At 37.8% G+C, this 26686-nt stretch overlaps 1 protein-coding gene across 1 annotated transcript in view; it reads right to left on the bottom strand.

Moving 5' to 3' along the window:
• The window catches only part of LOC123761326 (homeotic protein deformed), a 44977-nt gene that overhangs the window by 5031 nt on the left and 13260 nt on the right, over positions 1-26686 (bottom strand). The window contains exon 2 of the mRNA XM_045747282.2: positions 1757-1777. Within this exon, the coding sequence (XP_045603238.2) occupies positions 1757-1777 (21 nt within the window). The remainder of the gene's footprint in view (positions 1-1756; positions 1778-26686) is intronic.

Below are 26686 nucleotides of genomic sequence, written 5' to 3'. Positions count from 1 at the left end.
CCCGAGCCCTCCACCTACATAATAACAAAAGCCATAATATCCAGGAGTTCCCTCCAGGGAATATGAGACACAGGGCGGCCATTACAGGACTCAAGGCAGGAATCCTTGCTCCCCATGAGGCCAGCGGCAGGACTCTTTCTGCCTCTCCCTGAGACTGTGATCCCTAGACATTAATGGGCAAGTCTTGTGAAAACCACTAATTGGACAGGCTTTCCCTGGACGGCGGCTGTAAGTGTCTGTCATCATTGGTCAGGTCTCCGGTCATCTGTTCCTTTATCCTTACACTTCCCTTCTTATTCTATAAGAACTACTGATCTGGACTCCTGGCTTGTTACCTTAAATCATTTGTGTCGATGCATATATATACATATATATATATATATATATATATATATATATATATATATATATATATATATATATATATATATATATATATATATATATATATATATATATATATATAATATATTTGAGTGCATGTATTTATGTACTCACCTAGTTGTGCTAGCGGAGGTTGAGCTTTGGCTCTTTGGTCCTGCCTCTCAACTGTCAATCAACTGGTGTACGGATTCTTGAGCCTACTGGGCTCTATCATGTCTACATTTGAATCTGTGAATGGAGTCAGCCTCCACAACATCACTGCTTAATGAATTCCGTTTGTTAACTACTCTGATAGTGAAAAAATTGTTTCTAATGTCAAAAAATGTCTTAATGTTTGTGTGTGTGTGTGTGCATCATTTTAGTTGCCGAAAAAGCCAACAAATTCCATAATAATATTTGTTTTCGATAAGTTTTTCTATCACATAATCATTCATTAGATTCAACTAATGATATGTATTTCGTGTATTCTAAACCAAAACTAACTTAACAACCTCACCTGATCTAAATTGGTCATTTATTCCTCAGTACTATATTACGAAAGTAAAATTCGACCAATACTTAATAATATCTTAATAATTCATACATATATATATAAATGTCCGTATAACATATATGAGTATATTTGTAAAAATTCCCGCGAATATACAGCGAAAAGAAATACAAGAATCTTCTTAATCGGAAGTTTTGAGTTTAAGTAGTACGGCTCAAAATGTGCCGTGCATTTATATTATTTTTATATTATTATATATTATAATATATATATATATAATATGTATGTCTTGAACTGATTCTATTATTTACTAATATATTTTGGGACAGATTTATTTTTGTTAGGCAGAGATATCGAATGAAAGTAACATAATTCGTTTTGTCGGACGACAGGCAACTTTTGTTTGTACAATATATATTACGCTTAAATCAAGGTCTTCCCAAGGTTGAATTACTGACCCTTCCCAGGATGCAACACCATAACAGTTGACTAACTAACAGGTACCTATTTACTGGCAAGTGATCAGCCGCATTAGGTGAAAGGAAACTTGCCCAACAATTTCTGTCCCACCCGGGATTCGAACCCGGGATTGCTGTTTTTGAATCGAGAAGGAACCTAACCGTACTACAGAGATCCTTTAAGTCAGGCCAGGATGCAAAATTAGCTTGTGCTCATTTTAAACAAAAAATATATAATTCATATTAAATGATAATAAATACATCAATACATAAAGTAAAATTCTTAATATATTGTTTATTAAGGAAATTTAGCTTATTAGGCAACTCCGACTATATATATATATATATATATATATATATATATATATATATATATATATATATATATATATATATATATAATTAAAAAAATAAAATCACTTACCGAATAGAGTTCCCGCCCCTTCTGCAAAGAGAGTAAAAGAATGCGAAAATTATATTGAGTTTTCCATTATGTAAAGATCCTTAAATAACACATAATTATCCTGAAACTACTAACCAGTTCACCACTGTTAACTACTGATGTACACCTTCTTACAGCCCCGTTCAAGGTACACTGTCCTGGAATTAGCAGTGTGCATGTGTGAGTTTGTGTGTGTTTGATAACAAAGTCAATCTATACATAGTATACACCTATCAATACATTATAATGTGAGTTATTAGAATGTTATTTACCTATAGGGAATTAAGGAAGTAGGTGTATTTCGTTTTGGTATACTTATCTCGAGAAAATGGAGTCGATGAACAAATTTTTTTTAAGTATTTTATTCTATCAAAGTTTTCACTGCTATTCTACTCTAAGTGCCAATAAACGCCCGGGTGAGGAGGGACTTGCGATGATGTCATTATATTTATATTTATATATGAAGTTACTGGTATACCTAAAGGTCAAAGTTTGCTATAATTTTTAAACATATGAACTTATATTAAATGTCACGCCAGCTTTCGACCATAAATTATGCAGTGCATTCATACATAAGGTTATAAAACATAAAATACAAAGAATGTTTTAAAAACAATACTTTAAATATAAAGAAAAAAACACACTTCATATTTCACTTTGGGACTATGAAACTACCAAAACAGATACACATTTTATACTATAATTATCAATAATATTAAAGGAAGTGAGAACTATAAATTTCATCTATGAAAATTCAATGGAACAAAACAATATAATTAAAAACAAGGAAGTAACAGAAAGGCAGCAAGCTTAGAACACAATCACATCGATAGTTAAACGATGAAAAAGTTTTTCGGAAGTGCTAAAAGTTGCTCTTAGTAATACAGTTGTTAATTAAATGTGTTCTGTTTCAATTCAAATGCCAATTGTTTTGTGACAGTATTGTATTTTTCGCTTTTTCGCGACATATTTTGTTGTTGCTGGGGATTGGGAGGGAGATGATTGGAGGTAGGATAAGTTTGGGTTGGAGAGTAATACAATTTCCATCTATATTTCCATCACAAAATATTTTTTATTTGGTCTGTTTTGCAACCATGTTGAGTCTTCCTGGCTGCTATACACATACAAATAATTTCCTCTAGCTTGGATGATCTTCCAAAATGAAATTTGCCCTCTTATGAAATCTTCAAAAGAAAAAATAGTTTTTAACTAGCGTTACTAAAGTGTTCAATAAAACAAGTCGAAACCCTAAACCTAACTTGACTTCTCGACGTTACGTTTAGTGAAGGCTGGCAATGCCCTACTAATGCTCCAGTCTGATCTTCCAAGCAGGTATGGTACTGAAAGGTAAGAATACTCTGCGAATGCTCCAGACTGTCCTCTAACCTCCTACAATCTAAACATAATAATATGAATCAAATTTGCCTCTAGTTTCTCAAAATAAGCTTCTAAAATAAATGTCTGATCATGTCAATCGAATGAAGATAAGGTGAATCTGTAACAATTTTCTATTAATTTCAAAAAATTTAATTGAACATAAACTGAAGAACTACATTTAACAGCCCCTTAGGAATTTTACACAACAGCCTCTGAGAAATTGTACACAGCAGCCAATGACAAATTTCAACATCCACTGAGGAATTCAGAAAAACTTTGACCCCAAAGTAAACCATCAGTTAAGAGACAGCCCATTCTAGAACACACTTTATAGAAAATAAATAGTTTAATTATTATCTAGTTGGGTCAAGCCTTTCACGTATTATTATGACAACAGACGACTCACCGAATTACAAACTCAGAAACTCACTAGCTCACAGGCACACTGACCTGCATATTGTTTAATCAGATTCACAGATTCACTGACTCATAAACACGCTGATTCACAGATTCACATATACACTGACTCACAGACACACGGACTTAGAGACACCGATTCACATATTCTGTGACTAAGACTCACAAATTTACTGACTCATCAAGTCAGTGACTCAGATACCTAGAAATTCTCTATCTCACAGTCATAATTATAATAATAAACTTTTCACTTTGCACCAAAATATTTCCTTTAAAATCTAAAAATCAGAATCAGTCACATAATTACTTATATTTAAGACATTTGATTCGTGTTTCTTAAAATTTTAAATATGTAGGCCTTATTTAATTGAAATTCCGTCACGAAATGCCTCGCACAACGCTAACATTTTGTTGGATCAAGTTGACAAGAGATATCAATTATTAATGTTATTAATGTTATTGTTATTATTGTTGTCATAATTATTATTATTTTTTGTTGAAGATTTTAACATTTAAATTGTTTACTAACTATATATGTATATATATATATATATATATATATATATATATATATGCGAACAAGCCTGAATGGTCCCCAGGACAATATGCAACTGAATGGTCCCCAGGACAATATGCAACTGAAAACTCAAACCCCAGAAGTGACTCGAACCCATACTCCCAGAAGCTTCTGGGAGTATGGGTTCGAGTCACTTCTGGGGTGTGAGTTTTCAGTTACATATATATATATATATATATAAGGTGAGGTGAGGTACTCACCTATTAAGGTCAGTACATATATGTATACTCCTTACTAGGTGAGTGTTTGTGTGTGTGTGTATTGTGTGTCGGAGTATGCGTATATGTGTGTATGTTGTGTATCAGAGTGTGTATGTTGTGTGTGTGGTATGTGTATGTGTACGTTTTCGAGAACAAATCTGCGCATCCAGAACTATTCCATTATTTTCGAATTGGGCGACGAGGAGATAATTGTTCACTGACATGAGTTCAATTAACAATTTAAATTAATAGAAAGATAATTTTTTATTAGTTTTTCTGGAAATTTCCATGCCTCTGCCGATCCTGCTATCGAGTAGTACCTGTGTTCATATTACATATGGTCCTCTTACCCCATGCTCCTCTTACCCCATGGACCTCTTACCCCATGGACCTCTTATCCCATGCTCCTCTTACCCCATGGACTTCATACCCCATGCTCCTCTTACCCATGCTCCTCTTACCATATGGACCTCTTACCTCATGCTTCTCTTACCCATGCTCCTTACCTATGCTTCTCTTACCCATGTTGTTCTCATCCAACCTTATATAACCCAAACAAAGACGAGTCAAGCGAGATAATCAATACAATCTGCCGTCAACAGATACAAAAAAATAATCATTCTTTACTTCCTCACCAATAATCGAAAATGATAAAAGACAGGGCAGGGGGGGGGGAGAAAAGGATAAGAGAGAGTGGGACGGGAGACTGAAAGAAAGAGAGAAGGGAGGGGAAGATGGAGAGAGAAGAGGGAGAGAATGTGGAAAAAAGGGAGAGGGGTTGGGTGGCAATGGCTATCCCTCCCCACATCTACCACCACCTCCCCTCCACGCCTGCCAGCCCGATATCCCTCCAGCCACTCCGACAAAATGGCGTCCACTGCCCCCCGTCTCTCTCTCTCTCTCTCTCTCTCTCTCTCTCTCTCTCTCTCTCTCTCTCTCTCTCTCTCTCTCTCTCTCTCTCTCTCTCTCTTGATGTGTGTCTGTTTCTCTCTTTCTGTATGTTTATCTGTAAATCTTTCTGTCTGTCTGTCTCTCTCTCTCTCTCTCTCTCTCACTCACTCACTCTCACTCTCTCTCCTATTTCTCCTTCGCACTCTTAAAATGTTACCAATAACACTATAAAAGCACATGTCAGCAATTCTTTATAATTATTTAAATATACAAAGAATATAGTGGTTCTCTATTTGCTTTGAAACTGTAGGATGGTGGTGGCTCAGCCTGCTTAAGAAGAGGACATGGGGAAGAGAAAGGTTGTGTTGAAGTTACATGCTTTATTGTGCTTCGGCCAAAGCATGACAAGCAGAAAATTTATGTTAATTTTTCCAAGATCACTGCATTGTGTTTTTTATATTTCCATAAGAAAAATAAATATTTTCATATTTTTGTTTTTACAGTACTTGCTCAACGAGTTGTACTTGCTGGAACCGAACTGTAGATATTTATCCCTGATTTAAACCTATCAATTAATTGGTACAATGATTCCTAATTCGCTTGTTCTTTATACTGTCTAAAGAACAGTATAAGTCAAAAGTTCTTTATACTTTATACTGTGAACACCTGAGAGACATTAGGAATAACTGTAGAATAATAAACCCCACATTGTTTGAGTTAGGAAAACACTTTTTGTCAAATGTTGATACTGTTCTTAAAAGATTTCCCCATTTTGCACCCGCAAGATAACGTAAGCTTTTAAGGGTTGATAAATGTTAATCTTCTTGTTTGAGGAGCTGTTCACTTGAGACAGTTAAGCAAGTCCCAGCTGTGTCTGGGCACAAGTGACAGGATGAACAACCCAGCGGGTTTTCTTCCTATTGGGGAGTGTTGTACATTCTGCTATGGCGGTATTTTCACTCACAAGATGAGTGGCGCTGCCCAATAAACTCGCCCCTCGGGGCAAAATTTAAAAATTTAAAAATTTAATTTATACTGTCAAACTGTGACTGGAGTAAGTCTGCAGTCTCTCTCTCTCTCTCTCATTATTCAACACACAAATTGCCCGTGCACTTAAAAAATATTTTATTACGAATCTTAGGCTCATCTAAGTTTCACATCATCATTTGTGCCTTTCGTTCTATTCCTATTTAAACTAAGGAGTCCTAGTCCGCTTTCTCTCTGAGATCTTTCAGTGGTGCGATAATGTCTATTATTTTTCCAGCTAAATTGGCTTCTACGTTATCTTATATCTTCTCTTTCTAAAATTAATATTTTGCCAAATCTCACTTTCTTAAATTTTCGGTCTTCACTTTATTTGGTCCCGCAGTGTTCTAGGTTATTACTTGCTACGTTTTATATTGACTGCTCTTATATTTGCTTTTGTATGGCACAGGTGCTATCTTCTTATGTGTGGCTGTCCATGTTATAGGTGCTATCCTGTTCTTGTGTTTCCCTGCGTGTGCCACAGATGCTATCTCTTTTTAAATAAGTTCTTGGTCATAAAGCTAATGTGATGTCTAGTTCTATTTTTTCGAATCTAAAAGAATTCTCGATTTCGTGTTGTACAGTTTATATGGTTTTATTTCTTCTGCCACAGTCCTCATTAGCTGAATCTATTTTGACTGAATTCGAGTAACCACCAAGTGGAGCTTGTCGTATTTTCAGTTGAACTCTTGTTTGAAATTTTGCCTCCAGTAGTTCCTTCCCCTTGTGCGTTTCAATCATGTGTGTTTCCCTATGCTGGAGAAGTTTTCCCTGTATCCCCTTAGTTCAAAAGTTTCCATTTGTGCCACCTAATGATCCTCTCAAACTTATCAAATAAATAGATTTGCTTGCCACTGAGCTTTCTATTCTTTCAGCGTTATAAGATTCATCTTCTCAAGCTTCTCTCTTTCAGACTCCATTTCTTAGCGACCAATTTGGGCGCCATTCTCTGAATTCTTTTAAGTTTCAATACCTTCTGGAGAAGCTGCAGGTTCCATGTTCGTATTCCATATTCCGGGACTCATCTCACATGGGTGGTATACAGTATCCTGAATATCTCAATGATGAAATATAAAAAGGCTTGCCATTTATTTGTGAAAGTGGCAAACGTCGAAGTCGTTTTTCTCTTTATCTAGACATTCGCTGTTAGGTTCGGTGTGATGTCAACCAAATGGCATTTTCTCCCTCTGATTCCGAATGTTGTGGCGCTCTGAGATCATATGGCACTGCAGGCTTTCTTGTACCATCTCTCAGCTTTATTATTTTGCATTTAATGGGGTTAAACTCGCGTAGCCACCGAGATGAGCTGTCTGCGAAATTTGTGACCATTGGTTTCAACGATGTACACTTCCAGATCCATTTGATTAATAACGTTAGTACATCACACCCCTCCATACCAACCACCCCACACGGCCTGCTCCCCCACCCCCCCACACGGCCTGCTTCCCCACTCCCCCACACACACACACAACTAGGTGAGTACTCTAGGTGTACAAGCACAATTAGGTGAGTACACACCTAAGTAAAGAGACATTTAGGGCGCTTTGCATTGCTTACGTGAGACCAGTCTTAGAGTATGCCGCGCCATAATGTAGTCCGCACCTGAAGAAACACATAAGGAAACTGGAAAAAGTTCAAAAGCTTGCGACGAGGCTAGTCCCAGAGTTACGAGGGATGGGATATGAAGAGCGCCTGAAGGAACTGAGCCTTACGACACTAGAAAAAAGAAGAAAGGAGGGGGGGTGTATAACAGGAACGTATAAAATACTCAGGGAAATTGACAGAGTGGAAATAGACGAAATGTTCACACGGAATACTAAAAGAACGAGGGGACATGGGCAGAACCTGGAAAATCATAGGAGTCACAGAGATGTTAGGAAGTTTTCTTTTAGCGTGAGGGTAGGGGAAAAATGGAATGCACTTAAGGAGCAGGTTGTGGAAGCAAACTCTCTTCATAATTTTAAAACTAGATATGATAGGACCGGAGTCATTGCTGTAAACAACCGATGGCTAGAAAGGCGGGATCGAAGCGTCAATGTTCGATCCTGCAGGCACAAATAGGTGAGTATAAATAGGTGGGTACACTCAGACACATGGCAGAAGCACTCGCACCACAAAAGCGAGAAACGTCAGCCTGGCAAAACAATCTCAGACCCATCACCGCGTTTATCTTGTCAAGAAGAGACTCCAACTCCTCAACACCATGGAGTTAATGATATCAAGGCTCAGTTTCCCATGATACTTCTTTCGTTCTCTTCTTTCTTTTTTACTTCTAATTCTCTTCCTTCTACACTTGTTATTGTTTATTGGGTTTTTCCTGCTCTTCTTGTTCTTACTTTTGTTGAATTACGTCGTTATTTTTAGTTTAATCTTGTATGTTTGATTATTACTTCTTTAGTCTTATGAGGTGAGGTCTTGAGGTGTGGTCTTGAGGTGTGGTTTCAGGTACGGTCATAATGACTGAGTTATTTGGTCTTGATGACTGTCTTAAGTGGCAAGGATGACTGTTTTAAAAAGTTTTGATGCCTGCGTTAAGCAGTCTTGATGCCTGCGTTAAGTAGTCTTGATGCCTGCGTTAAGTAGTCTTTATGACAACGTTAAGTGACGTTGATGACTGCGTTAGTCGTGACCTTAAACCCAAATAACACAAGGTCATCATTTCTCTCACACTGAAGACTTAACGAAGCGACGAAATATACATGACCGTACGTGCACTATATAACGCAAGAGTAAGCAGAGCTTCCCAACCCAGAAGACGTTCTGTAAGCAACACCTACGATAAGTCCCAATAGCGGGGCTAAAAATTACACACCCAACCCACACACACACATCGGGAAATAAAGGTATTGACGACGGTTTCGGTTAGTCCTGGACCATTACCAGGTCGTGTGAATCACTTCATTTATTTCCACATGTGTGAGTTGGGTACCTAAGCAACACTAGCACTAGAAAAAAAAGAACTACATATTACAGTAAGTTTTTGAAGTCAGGCGGGAACTATTACATTCACTGTTGCATTAGTTTGTCTGTCTGTCTGTCTGTCTGTCTGTCTGTCTGTCTGTCTGTCTGTCTGTCTGTCTGTCTGTCTGTCTGTCTGTCTGTCTGTCTGTCTGTCTTTATATCCTCATATTTGTCGATCTGGTCTCTTCACCACCACCATAGACACAATCTACCCAAACACCAGGGCCACCAGAGTCACCACAATAACAAACACTTAAGTCATTGCCACATCTGTTAAGTTAGCTTCAGTCTCTCTGCTGTTCATTCATTCTATCACTCCCCTATTTTTCTGTCGCACTTACTTTTTGCCTGTCTGCCGTCTTTTTTCTTTTCATTACTTCCTCTATCTTATCTCCACTTATTGTCTGCGTCCTCTATTCGTTACTCCGCTGATTGTGCTCGTTTGAGCAATTAGGAAGATACATCAGGAGAAGTAATTGAGGAAATTGCAGTGCGTGATTAGAGCAATGTGTGAATGTTCGTTTGGGCGAACATTGCGTGAAGCGAGTGAAGCAAAGACAACCATAAAAAAGAAAGTTTCGTCAAGGTAAGAGATGATAGGCAGAGAAGTAACCGGACGTTCTTAGAAACAGTGGTGTAGATAGGAGGGAATAATTGTGGGAAAGTATGTAATAGATGCTAAAGTTGGGTATAGGTGTGCAAGTGGGGGAATGATAAAGAATAGCAGAGGATGGGTGGGGAAAGAATGGTGGCGATAATATATTTTAGAAGGGATGAAATAGAATAGTTAAAAATAGTGGAGATTGGAAATAATTTATGGGATAAAACGTAAAATACAAAAATATGTTAGAATACTGAAGATGGATGAGATTAATAGCTGGTAAGGATCTTTGGCATGTAGTCCTTCACCGATGTCTAATGTATTGTCGTTGTATCTGTCGATTATTTCAATATGTTGGTCTGTATGTCTGGGGACGATTTGGTAATGTGTAGAAATTATATATTCTTCAATGGAACCTTATCAAGCTAAGATTCACTTACGAAATGAAGAGTGAAGGTAAGCTGCATTGCAGTGATGCAACAGTGTCGGAAAGTAATGGTGGCTTTCATACTGCAGTCTACATTAAGGGTACCAATATAAGAATGTGCTTTATTGCTAGTAGTGCAACTTATCCTCTTACAAAGAACAACGCATTTCGATCGTATGCGTTACATAAAGCCAACAGTTAGAAGGAAACTAGTACTAGAAAATGGAAGCGGGTTGCGAAAGTGACGTACTGCCCACGTTTTCTGTTTTGGGTCATTTGGTATGTTATGAGAGGACACTTTAAATTGACCGTTTTCTTGACGTTGGGAAGCCTAAGTAGGACGGACTGAGTAGCGAGTACCCTGATTAGTACAAGCAAAGTGTTGTCGACACTTAAATCTACTAGGTTCTCACACACACACACACACACACACACACACACACACACACACACACACACACACACACACACACACACACACACACACACACACACACACACATACAGTTTCAGCTGGAAGCAGGTTGACGAGGAACACAGTAAGGCAGGTCCTAGTCAATAATAGATACTCTAACGGATATGTGCAAGATATCATTAACAGGAAGGTGAACCGCCATGCTACTTCTGATGATACTGTCTACACTTCACACTGTCACCACCCATATTAAAGTATTCTAAAGACACTTTTTATTTTCCTGTAGCGTAAATATTGTCTTTCAGGAGTCCTGAAAAAAAGTTTCGGCAGAAAAAACAAAACTCATGAATGATTAGCTAGAAATATAGGTTTATAATAATTATAATAATTCATTGTGTCAAGGGACAGGTAGCCAGAGAGTATTAATATAAGTTAGACTCATATTGAAGGCCCCTCTCCCCTGCCCCACAACGTTGAATTACTGACTCACTCTAGGCTGTAACCCCACAACAAGTTGACTAACTCCTGGGTACCTGCTTACTGCTAGGTAACAGGAGCATTAGACGACAGGAAAGGAGCCCAACCATTTCTGTCCCGCCCGGGATTCGAACCTGGAATTCTCGATTGTGAGTCGAGAACAAATCCGACTGTAATACCGGGACCCAAATCCTAACTTAATTTTCATCACAATAAGTAAATAAAACATCAACAACCATAGAACTCAAAGCGAGAGAAGAAACACAAAGCTATTTTTTTTATCAACACAAAAATTATTTCTGTAGAGAAAAATACATATCTGGAAAGGGAAAATTAACACCCTCCCCCTGCCTCTTTCTCTTCGCTCCTCCTCTTTGTCTTGGCGCAGTCAAGATTTTCACGGCCATTTGTTCTCACCCGATGCAGAAAATCTCATAGAGCAGTTGAGGAGCGAGCCTGGAGAAGACACAATGGGTACGCATCTGTTTCTTGCAACTGGAAGGGCGTTTCTCAGAAACCAGGAGAAAGGACGGTTTCTGGTTTCTGGGAGACGAGGAGAAAGGGTTGTGGTGTGGTTTCTGGGAGATGAGGAGATAGTTAAGGAGTGAGAAAGGAATAGGGACTGGAGACAGGATGGACAGTAGAGACTGACAGATAGAAGAGCATGAAGGATGGCGGAAATGTCAGAGAGGGACAGCTGACAATAAAATAGGAAGAAATTAGTGATTAGCAAAACAAACGAAATTTGTGTTACACTTTCAAAACTATACACACACACACACACACACACACACACACACACACACACACACACACACACACACACACACACACACACACACACACACACACACACTCGCAAGGGGGGGGGGGCCTTGCTGCTAAGTAGACAGCGCTTGGGGGTCGTAGTCTACATGGCTGGGGTTCGATTCACGGTGGAGACAGAAACAAACGGGCAGAGTTTCTTTGATTCTGATGCCGTGTTCATCAAGCAGTAAATAGGTACCTGGGAGTTAGATAGCTGCTACGGGCTGTTTCCTGGGGATATGTGTGTGTGTGTGTGTGTGTGTGTGTGTGTGTGTGTGTGTGTGTGTGTGTGTGTGTGTGTGTGTGTTTATGTGCGCGCGTGTGTGTTAAAGATAAATATATGTAGTAGACATAATAGAGAAAAAATAGATTGTCTAGAAAGGCCGGGCTCAAGAGCTAAATAGCTCGATTCAGCAGACACAAATAGTAGTAAATACACACACACAATTGAATATGCATCCCCAGCATTGAACCCCTGCCTCAAAAAGTACAAAACAATCTAGAAAAGGTCCAAAGATATGCAACGAGACTCGTTGCTGAAAAAAAAGGATTGATCTATGAATATTGAAAGAACTGGCCTTTCGGACATTGATGGAAACGAGATATTGAGGGGGGGGGACATGATAACAACATATAAGATCCTAAGGGGAATTTACAAGGTAGAAAAAATAGCATTGTGTAAAGGTAGGAACAGCAGAACTAGGGGTCATGGATGGAAACTAGACATGCAAAGGAGTCACAGGTACGCCAGAAAGAAACTTTTCAGTGTTAGACATGTTAATAAGTGAAAAAGATTAGATGCAAAAGTCGACGAAGCAAACTCGATTCCATATTTGAAATGTAAATATGATAAAAGCATGAGAAATGAATCATTGCACTAGTCTAAGAACGTTCGGAGGCCGAGGCTAGGAACCTAGTTCGACCCTGCAAGTACATCTTGGTGAGTACACCTTGGTGAGTACACCTTGGTGAGTACACCTTGGTGAGTACACCTTGGTGAGTACACCTAGGTGAGTGCACCTTGATGAGTACACCTTGGTGAATGCACCTTGGTGAGTGCACCTTGGTGAGTACACCTTGGTGAGTACACCTTGGTGAGTACACCTTGGTGAGTACACCTAGGTGTGTACACCTTGGTGAGTGCACCTTGGTGAGTACACACAGACACACGCAAGACGCTAATTTTCCAGGACGAACAGAAACGTCGTCACTTCCTTTATTTTTCAGCTGAGTGGGTTGGCTTTATATTTTTCAGCCGCGTTATTAAGACTTAATGTCTACACACAAGAATATACGATACAAGTAACATATAGTGCCAGGGCATACAGTGCCAGGGCATACAGTGCCAGGACATACAGTGCCAGGGCATACAGTGCCAGGGGCATACAGTGCCAGGGCATACAGTGCCAGGGCATGCAGTGCCAGGGCATACAGTGCCAGGAGGCATACAGGGCCAGGGGCATACAGGGCCAGGGGCATACAGGGCCAAGGGCACACAGAGCCATGGACATACAATGTTTTTAAGGAAGAAGAGTATTATTTGTTATGTCTTGAAATTTTAATTGTATCCATATTAAATGCCTTTCGTATGTAAATTTGTGTCAAATTTGTTTAATTTAATTAAAAATGCATAGAATGTGAGCGCTTAAGGTATTTTAATGAAGTGTCGCTATTGTTATATTAGTTATAGAGCTCTGCAGACTGTGTACGTCAAAACTTTTCATATAATACATTCTGAAGCTCCCTGTATTACTTTGCTGAAAACTTCCATCGAAGACTAAAACTTAAGATGATTTATACATAATAGGAAGTAGTTTAGTGAATGTTCATCTAGTCATCCACAATATTTGCACTTTGTTTCTTCTTAAGAGGTGTTGATCGCATTCACCTAAATGTATATATACAGTCTAGTTGCAGTCTCGTATGCTATCAGTTCTTCACCCCCCCTAGTTGCGTCAGTACCCGAGATCGAAGGACTTGTACTGGTAAACAAGAGGCAGCCAGGCAGTACAGGCAGGCAGTACCTTGTCTCCGTACCAGGCAGCTGATGGAGGGGATTAAGGAGCCTGTATCTGACAACATCTCTGCTTCTGGTGAGCAGGGATGTTAGACAGAGAGACGTGTGTTTCTCTGTGATACGATGTTCCATCCTCGTTAGAGAGTTCTTTGTAAATGCCTGTTGCTGGCTGAGAATTACAGAAGACACCAACTGCAATCTTTTTACGCGCTCTCTCTCTTGCGCGTTTGTCTGCTATTATTAAAGGATCATTCAACGCCAAATGTACAAACAATTTAGCAAAATCTAAGTATTTCAGTATGGCCTCTTAACAGTGAGGCGCCTGCTTATATTCACTGCCACAGAGGATGGAGGATCGTACTTAAGACAACGGAATTCAAGATTTTAATACATATCTCTTTCAGTCTACTACATGTTACATTGAATATTATATAAGTAATATTTAACTGACAAACATTTACAGTTTTAAAAGGCGTGAGCAGTTAGGTTATGTATTTTGGCAGTGACACTGCTTCTGTTGTTCACTCCATAAACAACTGAAAGTAGTGTCATGAGAGCATTGCTCATGTAGAAAATCATGCAATGATGTTCACTACATGAATATCTCTGCTCCTGGTGAACAGGAGCATTGCTCACGTACTGAACAACTTCTGTTGTTCACTACATGAACAATTGTACACTGAAAGCCTGTCTTTCAGTGTACAAGACTCACGGAACTGGTTGCATAGTTGCAGTTTTATCGCAATAAGTCGCAATATTCCGAGAGTTGTGGTCGTGGTGAATCACGTAGAAAAGGATGTAGAAAGTTGGGACCATTTCTCCCAATTTGTTTTTTATTCCACGGTGAAGGGATTTGGGTCTTGTCAACAATAATGATCTTTGAATTTACTTATTCAAGTGATAATTAAAACAAGAGGTTAACATTTACTGGCTTGAAGTAGCATTGATGTATAGTAATTATCAACTAATCTTGACTTTAATTAAAACTAAGCAATGGGCCTTTAAATTATGTTCAAAGAATGTTTTATTTATATTTGTAATATTGAATTAAGGAAGCAATCATCATTTAAACGTCTTCATATTTTAATATTCATTATAAATCTTGTTATCACTTGTAAAGCTTTACAAAATAAAATAAAAACCAAAATCAATAAACAGACCTTTCCACACCTAAAACCCACTCACCCCCCTAAAGATCCATTAGCACTCCTTCACCCCCACCCCCGGAGACTCTCCCAACCAAAACTGAAGAAAATCAATAAAGACACCTTTTCTCACATCCACTTTCCACCTCCTCTCAGATAAAACAAAATGTGCATCACACACATTCTCCTAAAAGCTGACAACATCACGATGTAAAAGCGAAATTTCCAACTTTATCCAATTCCCAGTGAAAGAACAAGTTGGTCACCTGTCCCCTTTGATAATGTCTCCATGTGTCGCAAACGCCCCGACGCGTTATGTCAGGGTCTTCAGCATATGCCCGAGCGGGTACCAGAGGGACCGGCTGGCAAGGAAGGGGGGAAGGGGTCTCGCTGGTGAGGGCCCTATAGCTATCTTGAGGTTATCTTGAGATGATTTCGGGGCTTTAGTGTCCCCGCGGCCCGGTCCTCGACCAGGCCTCCACTTTATCTCCAGCTCTTATTTATCTTTATATCTTTATATTCAGCTTATCTTTATCTTTAGCTCCAGCATATGGGTGAGCCGCCTCCTCAAGGCTGGAAGGTGCTGGGAAATCGTCTAATAGTTTTAGAATATGGCGGAGCTGATATCCAGCACTCTTTGTGTGGAGGTATTAGAGCCGCGCCAAAAGAGATGCAGCACGCGTGCTCCTCTGCTGTGAGTTAAACATGTTCATATTTTAAACATTTATTCAGAAAATCAACATAAGCAGCGAGACATTCACGAGGCAACGGAATAAGAAATTCGGATTATATTTGAAGTTGAAAATTTATGTGCAAGCTGCAACTGAGGTAGGATTTATGGCAGACTCTCTCGGGCGCATGCACAGGAACGCAGGTAGGTAACCTATCTATGAGTCACTTACGCAGTTGATCAAAACATAATGAAAGTCAAGAGGATTGAACAAGATTGGTTCTTTACTTAAGAGGACTTAACAATGAGGAGAAGTTGAGGATCTGACCCTAATCATAATGAAGAAGAGACGAAATATGTGACTAGATAGCTATAAAATTGATCCTAAAAGGCAGTGATAAAAAAAACTTGGGTAAAATATTCAAATGAAAAACAGCAAGACGAGACTACACAGAGGGAAGCCAGGCACAAAGAAGAGCAATAAAGATGCTATGAATAACTTTTTCATTGAACAATGGGAGTAAACCAGTGGAATGAATCCGAGGAAGAGACAGTCGAAGCTGTTTCAATATAGATTAAAAAGTAGATATTTTAAGAAATATGAGACTCAAAGAGACACTGCATTATAAAATTGAGAGCTTGATAAAATGTGCCCAAGAACTAATGCTCAAGTATATGTACTCGTAACTTGGTGAGGACAGGGGCATGCAGACCTGTGTCCCGAAAACATAACTCAAGTATTGACATAAGCTTAGCAATTATAAATTAAGGTTGGGAGTCGAGAGCGGGTAGTGGACGAGGGATGTTGGTGGGCTGAGAGTAAGGGAGTAGTTCTGGGGATGAGAGCAGTTGGAGGTCGAGGGAACCTGGAGGTTGAGGAATGCTGGAGGTTGAGGGATGCTAGAGGTTAAAGGATGATGGGGTTGAAAGGGTGGTGGGGTGTGCTCAGGGACTCAAGGGATCGAAAATAGATCATCATTCAGAACCCCCAAAATTATGACACTACTGTCTGACTTTTTTATAGCCGTCGGTCTTCTCTTAAGAAGGTTTTGAGATGATGCTCATTAAAATCTCATTATCCTAAACAGTAGCCGATCAGCCGTAAGCGCCGCCACTCTGTAAGTCGCGGTTGAGTGTGAACACGCCCTCGGGGATGAGGGTCAGGTTCAGTAACATTCCAACTGACATTTGATATTATATCTCGTTTCTCTACACTCAAAGATGCAGCTTTGTTATACGTCAACCAGCAACACAATGAACGCACAAAACCACAGCTCTAGTTTTCAATTTTTATGGTGAAATGTGTTTTTTTTTTTTTTACTTTTTAATTAGTGTTTTAAACAATTGCTAATCTTCTGGAATGTCGATAAATAGTGCATGATCTACAAGCGTTTGACTGCGGTGGCGCAACCAGGATTTGCCACAAAAGCGCAACGGAGGTAAGTAACACATAGCACGCATGAATGTAAATACGTTGGTCAGAGGACTGCAGGCAGGTGTGGGCAGGGCGGATGTTTGCGATAGAGATGACCAGCTGAAGGGCAGCTCCCAGCAGGCAACACCGAACGCTGCCGTCTGCGACGACAGATTAACGATGTAATCAGAGTGAGCACGAACAGCAGAGTTCAATAGATATCACAAGAAACAATTCGTGTAAACCTAATGCTATTAGTTCCTATATTAGCTTGTATTCTTCCTAATTAACTTCTATCCAGTACCATTGATATATATATATATAAAAACAAACATATATATATATATATATATATATATATATATATATATATATATATATATATATATATATATATTAATACTTTCTTATAATCAAGATAGATCAACATGACAAAATAAAACAATTTAGCACAAAAAGCAGAGATTCCTCTAGCTCATGGTTTCTTAACTGGGGGTATCCCTACCTCTAGGGGGTTAAGGGAATCACATAACGTGCGTATGGGACTCGGTCTCTGAGCAAATTATATTTAAAAAGTTGTCGTTAAATTAAAATTATCTTCGTTATCAATTCGGATCGAGGCGGTTCCATGTTTTTATTACACAAATACAACAGCGAAAATCCTCACTAGTTCTAGCTAGCTCATGTATTTCAGATTGCCTTTTCTCCATAAATATGAAAAAATCCTTAATATTTTCTTTCAGCTGTTATTTACCTAGCAATCTAAATGTAAAGTCAATCCAAACTATTGACTTATTTTCCAGTAATATTGGTGAGCAATGGGACTGGTGGTGATGATGATCTCGACAATCTGGCGAAGGGAGAATGGGGCCATGTTGGGTAGTGCACGGTCTGTCTGTAACCACAAAACAGCCTACGAGCCGAGGCAGGTGCATAATGGATAATAGTTACATGGGCTATGTGTGTACATCTATGTGGTGTATATTTCACCTATTATATTGTAAACAAATTAATTGTTATAATTTACGTCTCAAAAGTAGTCTGCAGAATCAGTTATATTTCGGCACAAAAATATTTGACTTTAACTTATATGTTATATCACTTATTATTTATAATGTATCCATGAATGACAATAATATAGAAAAAAATTACTGTTAACGGAGCGATTTTTGAGTGTTTTGAGAATTAAGGCACTAATAACCTTTAAATTTGATTACGCAGTATATAATTGTAATTATTATTAGGACTTTATTTGAAACAAAAAAAATATGTTTATGAATAAATAAATTATATATAAAAACATCATTTATGAATAAAGACAACCCATTCTCCTGTTTAGATAGTTACCAAAAATATTATGTGGACTGTCGTACATATATTGGCATAATAGACAATTTGACAGAAGAATTCACTTTACTGTTCACTTTAGAAGGTACTGTTCATTTTACAGTCCGGAAAAGAATTCGGCTAAAACTAAACATATATATTCCTAGGACTAGTATTGTAAATACGTGTACTATATTAGGTCTCAGATAGCGTGTAAAAGGCCTGGAATCGTTAGGCAAGGATAGGTTATATTTGCAACATGAATACAAAGCCTTTTCCATTTTGTCCAAATTTAATAGAACCAAATAGTTTTGTATTACGTCAATATATATGCACGATGATCCATATGGTAAATTTTAGAACTATCTAAACAGAAGGATAGAATGAATAAATAATTAAATTAGATTTTATTTCGTCAAGCTATTGAAGTAAGAATGAATATCAGGCAATTCAGCCTATAAAGAGGAGACTATCACTTTCGACACTATGACTACGTGACACTATTTTAGGATCCGGCTAATAAACACAAAGCAAACGCAATAAAACTTAGCATACAGGCATTAATCTTACGTCTGAATAGTTCCTGATTAGCCTGAGGATGCTATTCAGATCAGGCGGTGCCTGCGGTCTTGCAGTTACCTTATCCTCCCCTCTTGTTCCTGAATATGTCCTTATAATGCATCTACTATATACCAGAACATATTCCTGAACACATGCCCTTGTATGTCCAACCATATTGCGAAATGGGCTCTCGACACAAACTATGTAACTCTTTATACAGTCTTGGGTAGCTGCAGATATATGCATGTATGTTTGAAAAAAAAAAAAGCTCAGGCAGTGATGGTCTTCCTGTGAGTGCCGATGGCCCAGTGCTGCCATCCAGTGGAGGGTGGCACCCTGCCCATAGTAAATCATCATAATCGACGAGTTTACAACTCTCTGAGTGATTTATTTGAGGAGCACTCGAGGTGATGCAGAGTCCACATGACAGCTGGGGGATAAGACACCAGCAGAAGAGGTAGGTGGCCAAGGGTTCCTTGAGTGCTTCGAGAAGGTGAGTGATCGAGTACTTGCGATTCGGGAGCTAGACCTGCTTATGCCAACTCGTCACCGTGGAGAGAGAGTTTTAAACAATTATATTTCCCCCCAGTTTGCTCAGCACATACGATTTTAAATATATATATATATATATATATATATATATATATATATATATATATATATATATATATATATATATATATATATATATATATATATATATATATATAATATATATATATATTTATTTATGAGAGTGTGTATGACTACGGGCTGCGTCCTGTATGTGTGTGTGTGTGTGTGTGAGTGTGTGTGTGTGAGTGTGTGTGTGTGTGTGTGTGTGTGTGTGTGTGTGTGTGTGTGTGTGTGTGTGTGAGAGTGTGTTTTTGTGATTTTGTGAGTCAGCACGGGAGTGTGGACTCAGCTCAGTAAATATTAGTGATAGCTGAGGCGGGCTTTCAGTAGTTTCCCGAGGATCAACACGCCTTATTGGCAGGCCTTGTATTTACAAAAGTTAAATTGGCCCGAGGTGTGACTTAGTATATACTGGTGTGTGTGTGTGTGTATATTGTCAAGTGCAAGTTAAAGGCACATGTCGAGTGTGAGTTAGTTGCATATATCTAAAGTAAGAGTTGCTCATGTCAACCTTGAGGTTACCTTGCGTTTCTCTTTTGAATACTGTGAGGGGTTGGCTAGTTATGCCCTTATGTGCAATGGAAGCGCGTTGATCAGTCTCGGGCCTCTGATGTGGACAGAGTTCTCTCTCAGCATACCTATCGAACCTCTGTTTTTCAACTGGGGGATCATGCACCTCCTGTCATGTATTTTGGTGTCATATGATGTTATTTCTGTGTGCACATTTAGAACCAGTCCCTCTAATATTTACCATGTGTAAATTACTATGTATCTCTCGCGCCTGCGCTTTCGAGAATACAGATTTAAACATTTTAGTTGGGCTTAATAATTTAGATGTCTCATTGAGTGGATTTTTAACGATACAGGATCTCTGCCTTTTCTCCAGGTCAGCAATTTCTCCAGCTTCGAATGAGGCTGTTAGTGCACAACAGTATTCCACTTTAGAGTGCATAAGCGTCTTGAAAAGTCTCATCATTGGTATGACATCTCTTGTTTGAAAGGGTCTTGTTAACCAACATAATTTTTCTTGCAGTTGTGACAGCTGCTTTATTATGTCCTTTGAAGGTAATGTCTTCCGACATGATTACACCCAAATCTTTTACATTGCTTTTTTGTTCATTGGTATTGACTATGTTTTGTACGTGGTTTCCGTTTTTACATTATATCAGGGGTGAGGTAGTTGCATATCTTCTACCGCATCATCAAGTAGTCTGGCATAATCTGTATGCTCAATGCGTTTTTATGTGACATTAGTGTGACAAGCAAGAGATAAAACAGTCAATGTGAAATTGAGCCCTAGCACAAGGGTGGTATAATGATTTCATCCTTTGTATTCGAGACATATTCACGTCTCCTAACTGCAGACAACATTGACATGTAAAGTAGGGCAAGTGGCACTTATTTCTACTGCATTGCAAACACCTTATTACATGCAGCGTCGACGATAACGTTCTTTGTTTATTAAATAGAGACTGCTGCAGTTCTCGTTACCAATATGAAGACTATATTTAAAATAATAATAGTAATAATAATAATAATAATATTATTATTATTATTATTATTATTATTTTTATTATTATTATTATTATTGTTGTTGTTGTTGTTGTAATTGAATAATGGAGTAGCATTTCTCCATCATCAAGTAGTCTGGCATAATCTGTATGCTCAATGCGTTTTTCCCTCACTCCATCCACCCCTCCACTCTTACACCCCTCCACTCTCTCTCTCTCCAACCGCCAACAAAACCTTCCCAGACCCCAATTCAATAAACAACGTGCAATCAGTAACCCGTGCGGACCCAGCTACGGCCTTGCGGTTCGCCGAGACGTAAACTCTCTAGAAAAACTGTTTGAACCACAAAATGCTGCCTTTCATCTGCATTACCTAACTCTTGAGGGGAAATTAACTTATAAATACCAGCGGTTTTCTCTTATATTGGTTGCCTCTCACTGGTATGACCTGTAAGGGGTATATTTATATATTTTACTTGTATCTATTTATTTATATACATACAAGAAGGTATATGAGGTTGTGAAAGTATATACAATGGTGTTTCAGCGTTACGTTCTTGCAAAACACCTAAAATGTAAAGAAAGAAGAATTCTTTGTCTGCTAATATGGATTGAAAAATGCTCAACGAATTTGTTATTAAACATTTTCTCGTGGGGACATTAGATGCCGTATATCCCATATTTACTGTAAAATATTGGAGAAATACAGTTACGCACATAAATCACTATAGCGTGAAGCACAAGGGCCGTGTGGATTTGTTCATTGGAGAAATACAGCATTGTTTTTCGATATTTATAGCATTACTAATGACATACACCATTATACTGTATAAGATATTTACAGTGTTGAACAGGAGATTTACAGGATTTACGTTCCAGAACAAGGGATGTATACACCCAGAGAGCACTCTGCCATGCAACTGCTGTCTCCATAATAATCGAACCTATGTTAATGGGCCTAAAAGCCCAAAATCAAACGAAACATTCTAGGCTCGCCTTAATCAACTCTCCCCAATATACAGGGAGGGACAGAATAAACAACACATTCCCTAATATACTTCTATGTATTTATCACATGTCAATGTATCCTCCAGCATTTACAACTAAATCAGTGTTAAATATCCATGTCTTGCAGTATTCTTGTACGTAGATTAATGTTCAGACATATTATGTTCGTACATATATTTTGCCAGCATAAACATTTATAAATGCATGTATACAAGTAATGAATATGTAGATGTAGATTATTAATAACACGTAGCTACGGGCTGTATGTAACTAGCAAGGAGCTATTCAAACAGCTGGTGGCACCCCAAAATCTAGTAATATACACCGAGTAACTTGTCCTCATAGCAAGTGAAGATCATACCCCCTTCAAGAAGTACAAGCAGGTCTGAAACATTATAATAAACAGTTGTATGTAGAAGTATAATTTAAAATTTCCACTGAAAAATCAAAAGACCTCTATTAGATTTAATCTGCATATATAACTCGTTGTCCAATAGACTCGACTTGATAATTAACAAATATTTAAGAAGGTGTTGTGCCAAGAAAAATATCTTCGACAAGCAATTACGAAACATAATGGAGAGGACAACTGGACACCCAAATAAATCTAAGCGAAACATTCTCATGGCTGTTTAGACCATATAATTAGGAACATTTTTGAATATGCTATTTCTTCATCTCACTCGCTCTAAGGTAAGATTTTAAACCTTTGAAACTATACGAAACAGAGCTATTGAGAGCATCACATGAGCAACAAATTTCACAGTAACAAAATTTGTTACTGGAAACAAACTTGAAACCTCTTTGCAACTAGAATTCAGACTCTTAACATCCTCTCGAGCACTCAAGATCTTCAGAAACGAAACAGGAGACAACTTTCAAAAGAAACTCTAGAGTAATTACAAAATCAAGCAGTTTCTAGAAGAATGAAATGCAAATGAATTCCATTTCTTAAAACTTAAGCACAATCAAGTATACAATATCCTAGAAAAAGAAGGATGTGCTTTTACTACATCGGACAACACGTCACTGCATGAATGCATATGGGCGTTGTAACTAAATTCTTCTGAACAAAAGTAAAGGAGATGGCTAGTTTCGCAATGACTCGCAACGTACACCTCAGCAGTCACGTACTACACGCGTGGCTCTGTTTATCAACAACATACTCAAGTAGCAGCGGCTTTCTACTTCTCGATCTGATCCACTTCAGACAGAAATAGTTCACAATCAGACTATACAATGAACATGCACATTGATTATCATAATAATAATGTGATAATTATTACTGGCTCCAAAAGAATCATTTAAACTTAAAGAAGCAATAAGCCATCAAATAATAATACTTATTCACTTCAGTGCCCTACTGTAGAACCTTTGGTAAAAGAGAAATTAACTGGGAATTCCCAGTCATGTGTAGATTTAGGACATTTAACTTTCAAAGTAGCCCGAGAGGATACACGTAGATGTCAATATCGCTATCTACACCAGTCAACTACAAAGAACTATAAAGAGGCTAGAAAAACAGATTCCTGCACGAACACCCGGCATGGTCTGATACATCTCAATCAGCTGCCTTGTACTGATGTATGTGACAATAAGGCCACCCACCTTCAGTACAGAAACCACAAGGAGTGAGAGGAGTGGATAGCACAAACTGGGTCTAATCAACCCATGTGCTCGGGAAATTGAGACGAGCACGACACAAAAGAAAAACGAGTGCATATTTTGTAGGCAACCACACACACACACATTACATATGTATGTATATATATATATATATATATATATATATATATATATATATATATATATATATATATATATATATATATGGGGACAATTTTGTCCCCATCGCTTCTGAGACACTCGGCGCCTGGGGTAAAAGTGCTACCAGTTTTTTGAAGGAACTGGGTTCTAGGCTCATTGAAACAACAAGGGACCCAAGAGCTGCAAGCATTCTTTTCCAGCGCCTCAGTGTGGCGATACAGAGGGGAAATGCGCACTGCATACAGGGTTCCTGCCCGCCATCTGAGGAGCTGGAGGAACTCGGCAACCTATGATAACCATCTTTGTAACCCATTTGTAACCCATATGTAACTCCTTTTTTGTAACAAAGTTCAAATAAAGTAAATATATATGTGTACATACAAAAGAATGGGGGTGGTAGGAGAAGATAATATTAGTGTTCAGTGAGAAACCACAAGGTCTCCTCTGAATACTTTTTATTTTCTTCTCCGAGGCTATGGGTAGGTGGAAGCTGTGGGGTATAAGGGTTGGATTTGTAACGAGGTATAAGGAGCAGACAGAAGGTCGTCATCTGCAAGGAAACTTAAGTGTGGGTTATGAGAGTCAAGTGAAGCTAACTTTAACAGTAAGAGCAGCACTGAAGTGAAGTGAGAAAGGATATGTATTTAGTGGACTTGTTCAATACATATACTTTCATCATTAATACTTGTTGTTTATTACGGTCTATATAATTTTTTATTGATTATTATTATTATTATCCATTAACAGTGACAGTTGTAATAGTGTAACAGAGGTGGGAGGAAGAAAATATTAGTAATGGAAATACAGTACTAGAAATAAAGTAGAAGCTTTACAAATGTTAGTACAGAATTGTATGTTGGTACAGAATTGTATGTTAGTACAGAATTGTTTTAATGTAATAATACAAATTTATATTCTTAGCTTTCTATTGTCTTTTCTTTCTTCCTCTAATTATTATTATTATTATTTTGATTATTTATAAAATACATTTTTATTAAAATCAGCGTTATTATTAAAGTCATTTTTAAATTTGTTATTACTTCCAATATATACATCTTAACATCTGAGCTCATCTATCACAATTTTTGTTTAATTATTTCATTATTTTTATTATTATCATTATTAATAAAAATGTAAAATACAGTTTCTCTTACATTTTAAATGATGTAATGAAAGTGAATTTTCTTTGCCAAATGAATTTTGGAAATACGAAACTTAAAAATGCATTTTAAAATTTGTGGTGAATATGTAGGCTTCTTCTTATTCTATGTTTTTGATGTCTTTGTGCTCATTATATTAGCGGTCTCTGGATAAATATGTATTCGTTAATAGCTGCATGCGAATTGTATTGTGTTAAGTTCAATACTCATTGCAGTGTCAACAGTATTCATTATATAATATATAGCTTCATACTCATTGCAGAGTACGATGCAGAGTCACTGCTCATTTTACACAGTGCATTTCTCCGTTTTACTTAATTGCGTATACAATGCTCAATGCTCTTTACATAATAAATAGCTCAATGCTCATTAAAAAGTGCATAGCTCAATGCTAATTATATAATGATTAGCACAATGTTTCATAGCATATAGCTGCATGCTCATTACATTGTGTATTGCTTCGCATTTTTATATATTATAAAAATTTTGATTGTACTTGCAAGGACGGCAACATTTTTAATCTCACATTTCATTATTTATTACTTTATTTATGACATTTGTTCAGTGAAAATGGTGCAAATAGAGTTAAATTGTGCAGGCGATGAGTCACAATAACGTGGCTGAAGTATGTTGACCAGACCACACACTAGAAGTTGAAGGGACGACGACCGAAGGGACGGACCGAAACGTCGTCGTCCCTTCAACTTCTAGTGTGTGGTCTGGTCATGAGTTAAATTGTCATCAAGAAACAGTTTTGTGTGCACTACCAGTGATGCAGTTTCCTTTTGTATGTTGCTCCGTAGTTAATGAAACTAATTACAGTTTAACCTGGTTATATATATTTTATAAATATATATATATATATATATATATATATATATATATATATATATATATATATATATATATATATATATATATATATATATATATATATATAGAGGGTACCACCTCTATATAGCCTCGGAGAAGAAAACCTACTACCTACTTATCTTCATTACACTTCCCCCTCCTCATACTTCCCTCTTAAGCCTCACTACGGTTATATTCTGAATACCTCTCCCCAACCCCCTTCGTTTTTAAGTCTCACAATAGTTCCCGTCCTCATACCTCACATTTAAGCCTCATTACAGTTCAGTCCCTCATAACAAATAATATGAGCGACTTCACTTAACTTGATTACAGCTTCCTCTCTCAAGAAAGAATTCCCAAAGAAGATGCACCACACGTGACAACCAGATAGATATTCCTCTTGCACGAACGCGACCCGGTTATTTAACATGTCTTGGCAATTAAAACAAATTGGAAACGAATGGCAAATGACACAGAAAGTAAATAATAAAATATGGAGGACTCTAACCTCATCTGGTTGAAATGTGTAATGTCAAGGCAAGACCCGTATTGCAACATGCAAGTGCAATTGCATCAGTCCCTCTGTACGTGATATTAGTTTAAGTCACTCACTAATTATTATGTGCTTACAGTAATGTTGCATTAGTAGGAGTCTTGATTCCCCATAAAAAATTCGACCAAGAAAGTTAC

The sequence above is a fragment of the Procambarus clarkii genome, chromosome 7 (assembly GCF_040958095.1).
Source record: "Procambarus clarkii isolate CNS0578487 chromosome 7, FALCON_Pclarkii_2.0, whole genome shotgun sequence".
Taxonomy (NCBI): Eukaryota; Metazoa; Arthropoda; class Malacostraca; order Decapoda; family Cambaridae; genus Procambarus; species Procambarus clarkii.
The sequence above is the reverse complement of the archived record's forward strand: the minus strand, read 5'-3'. Positions and strand labels throughout refer to the sequence as shown.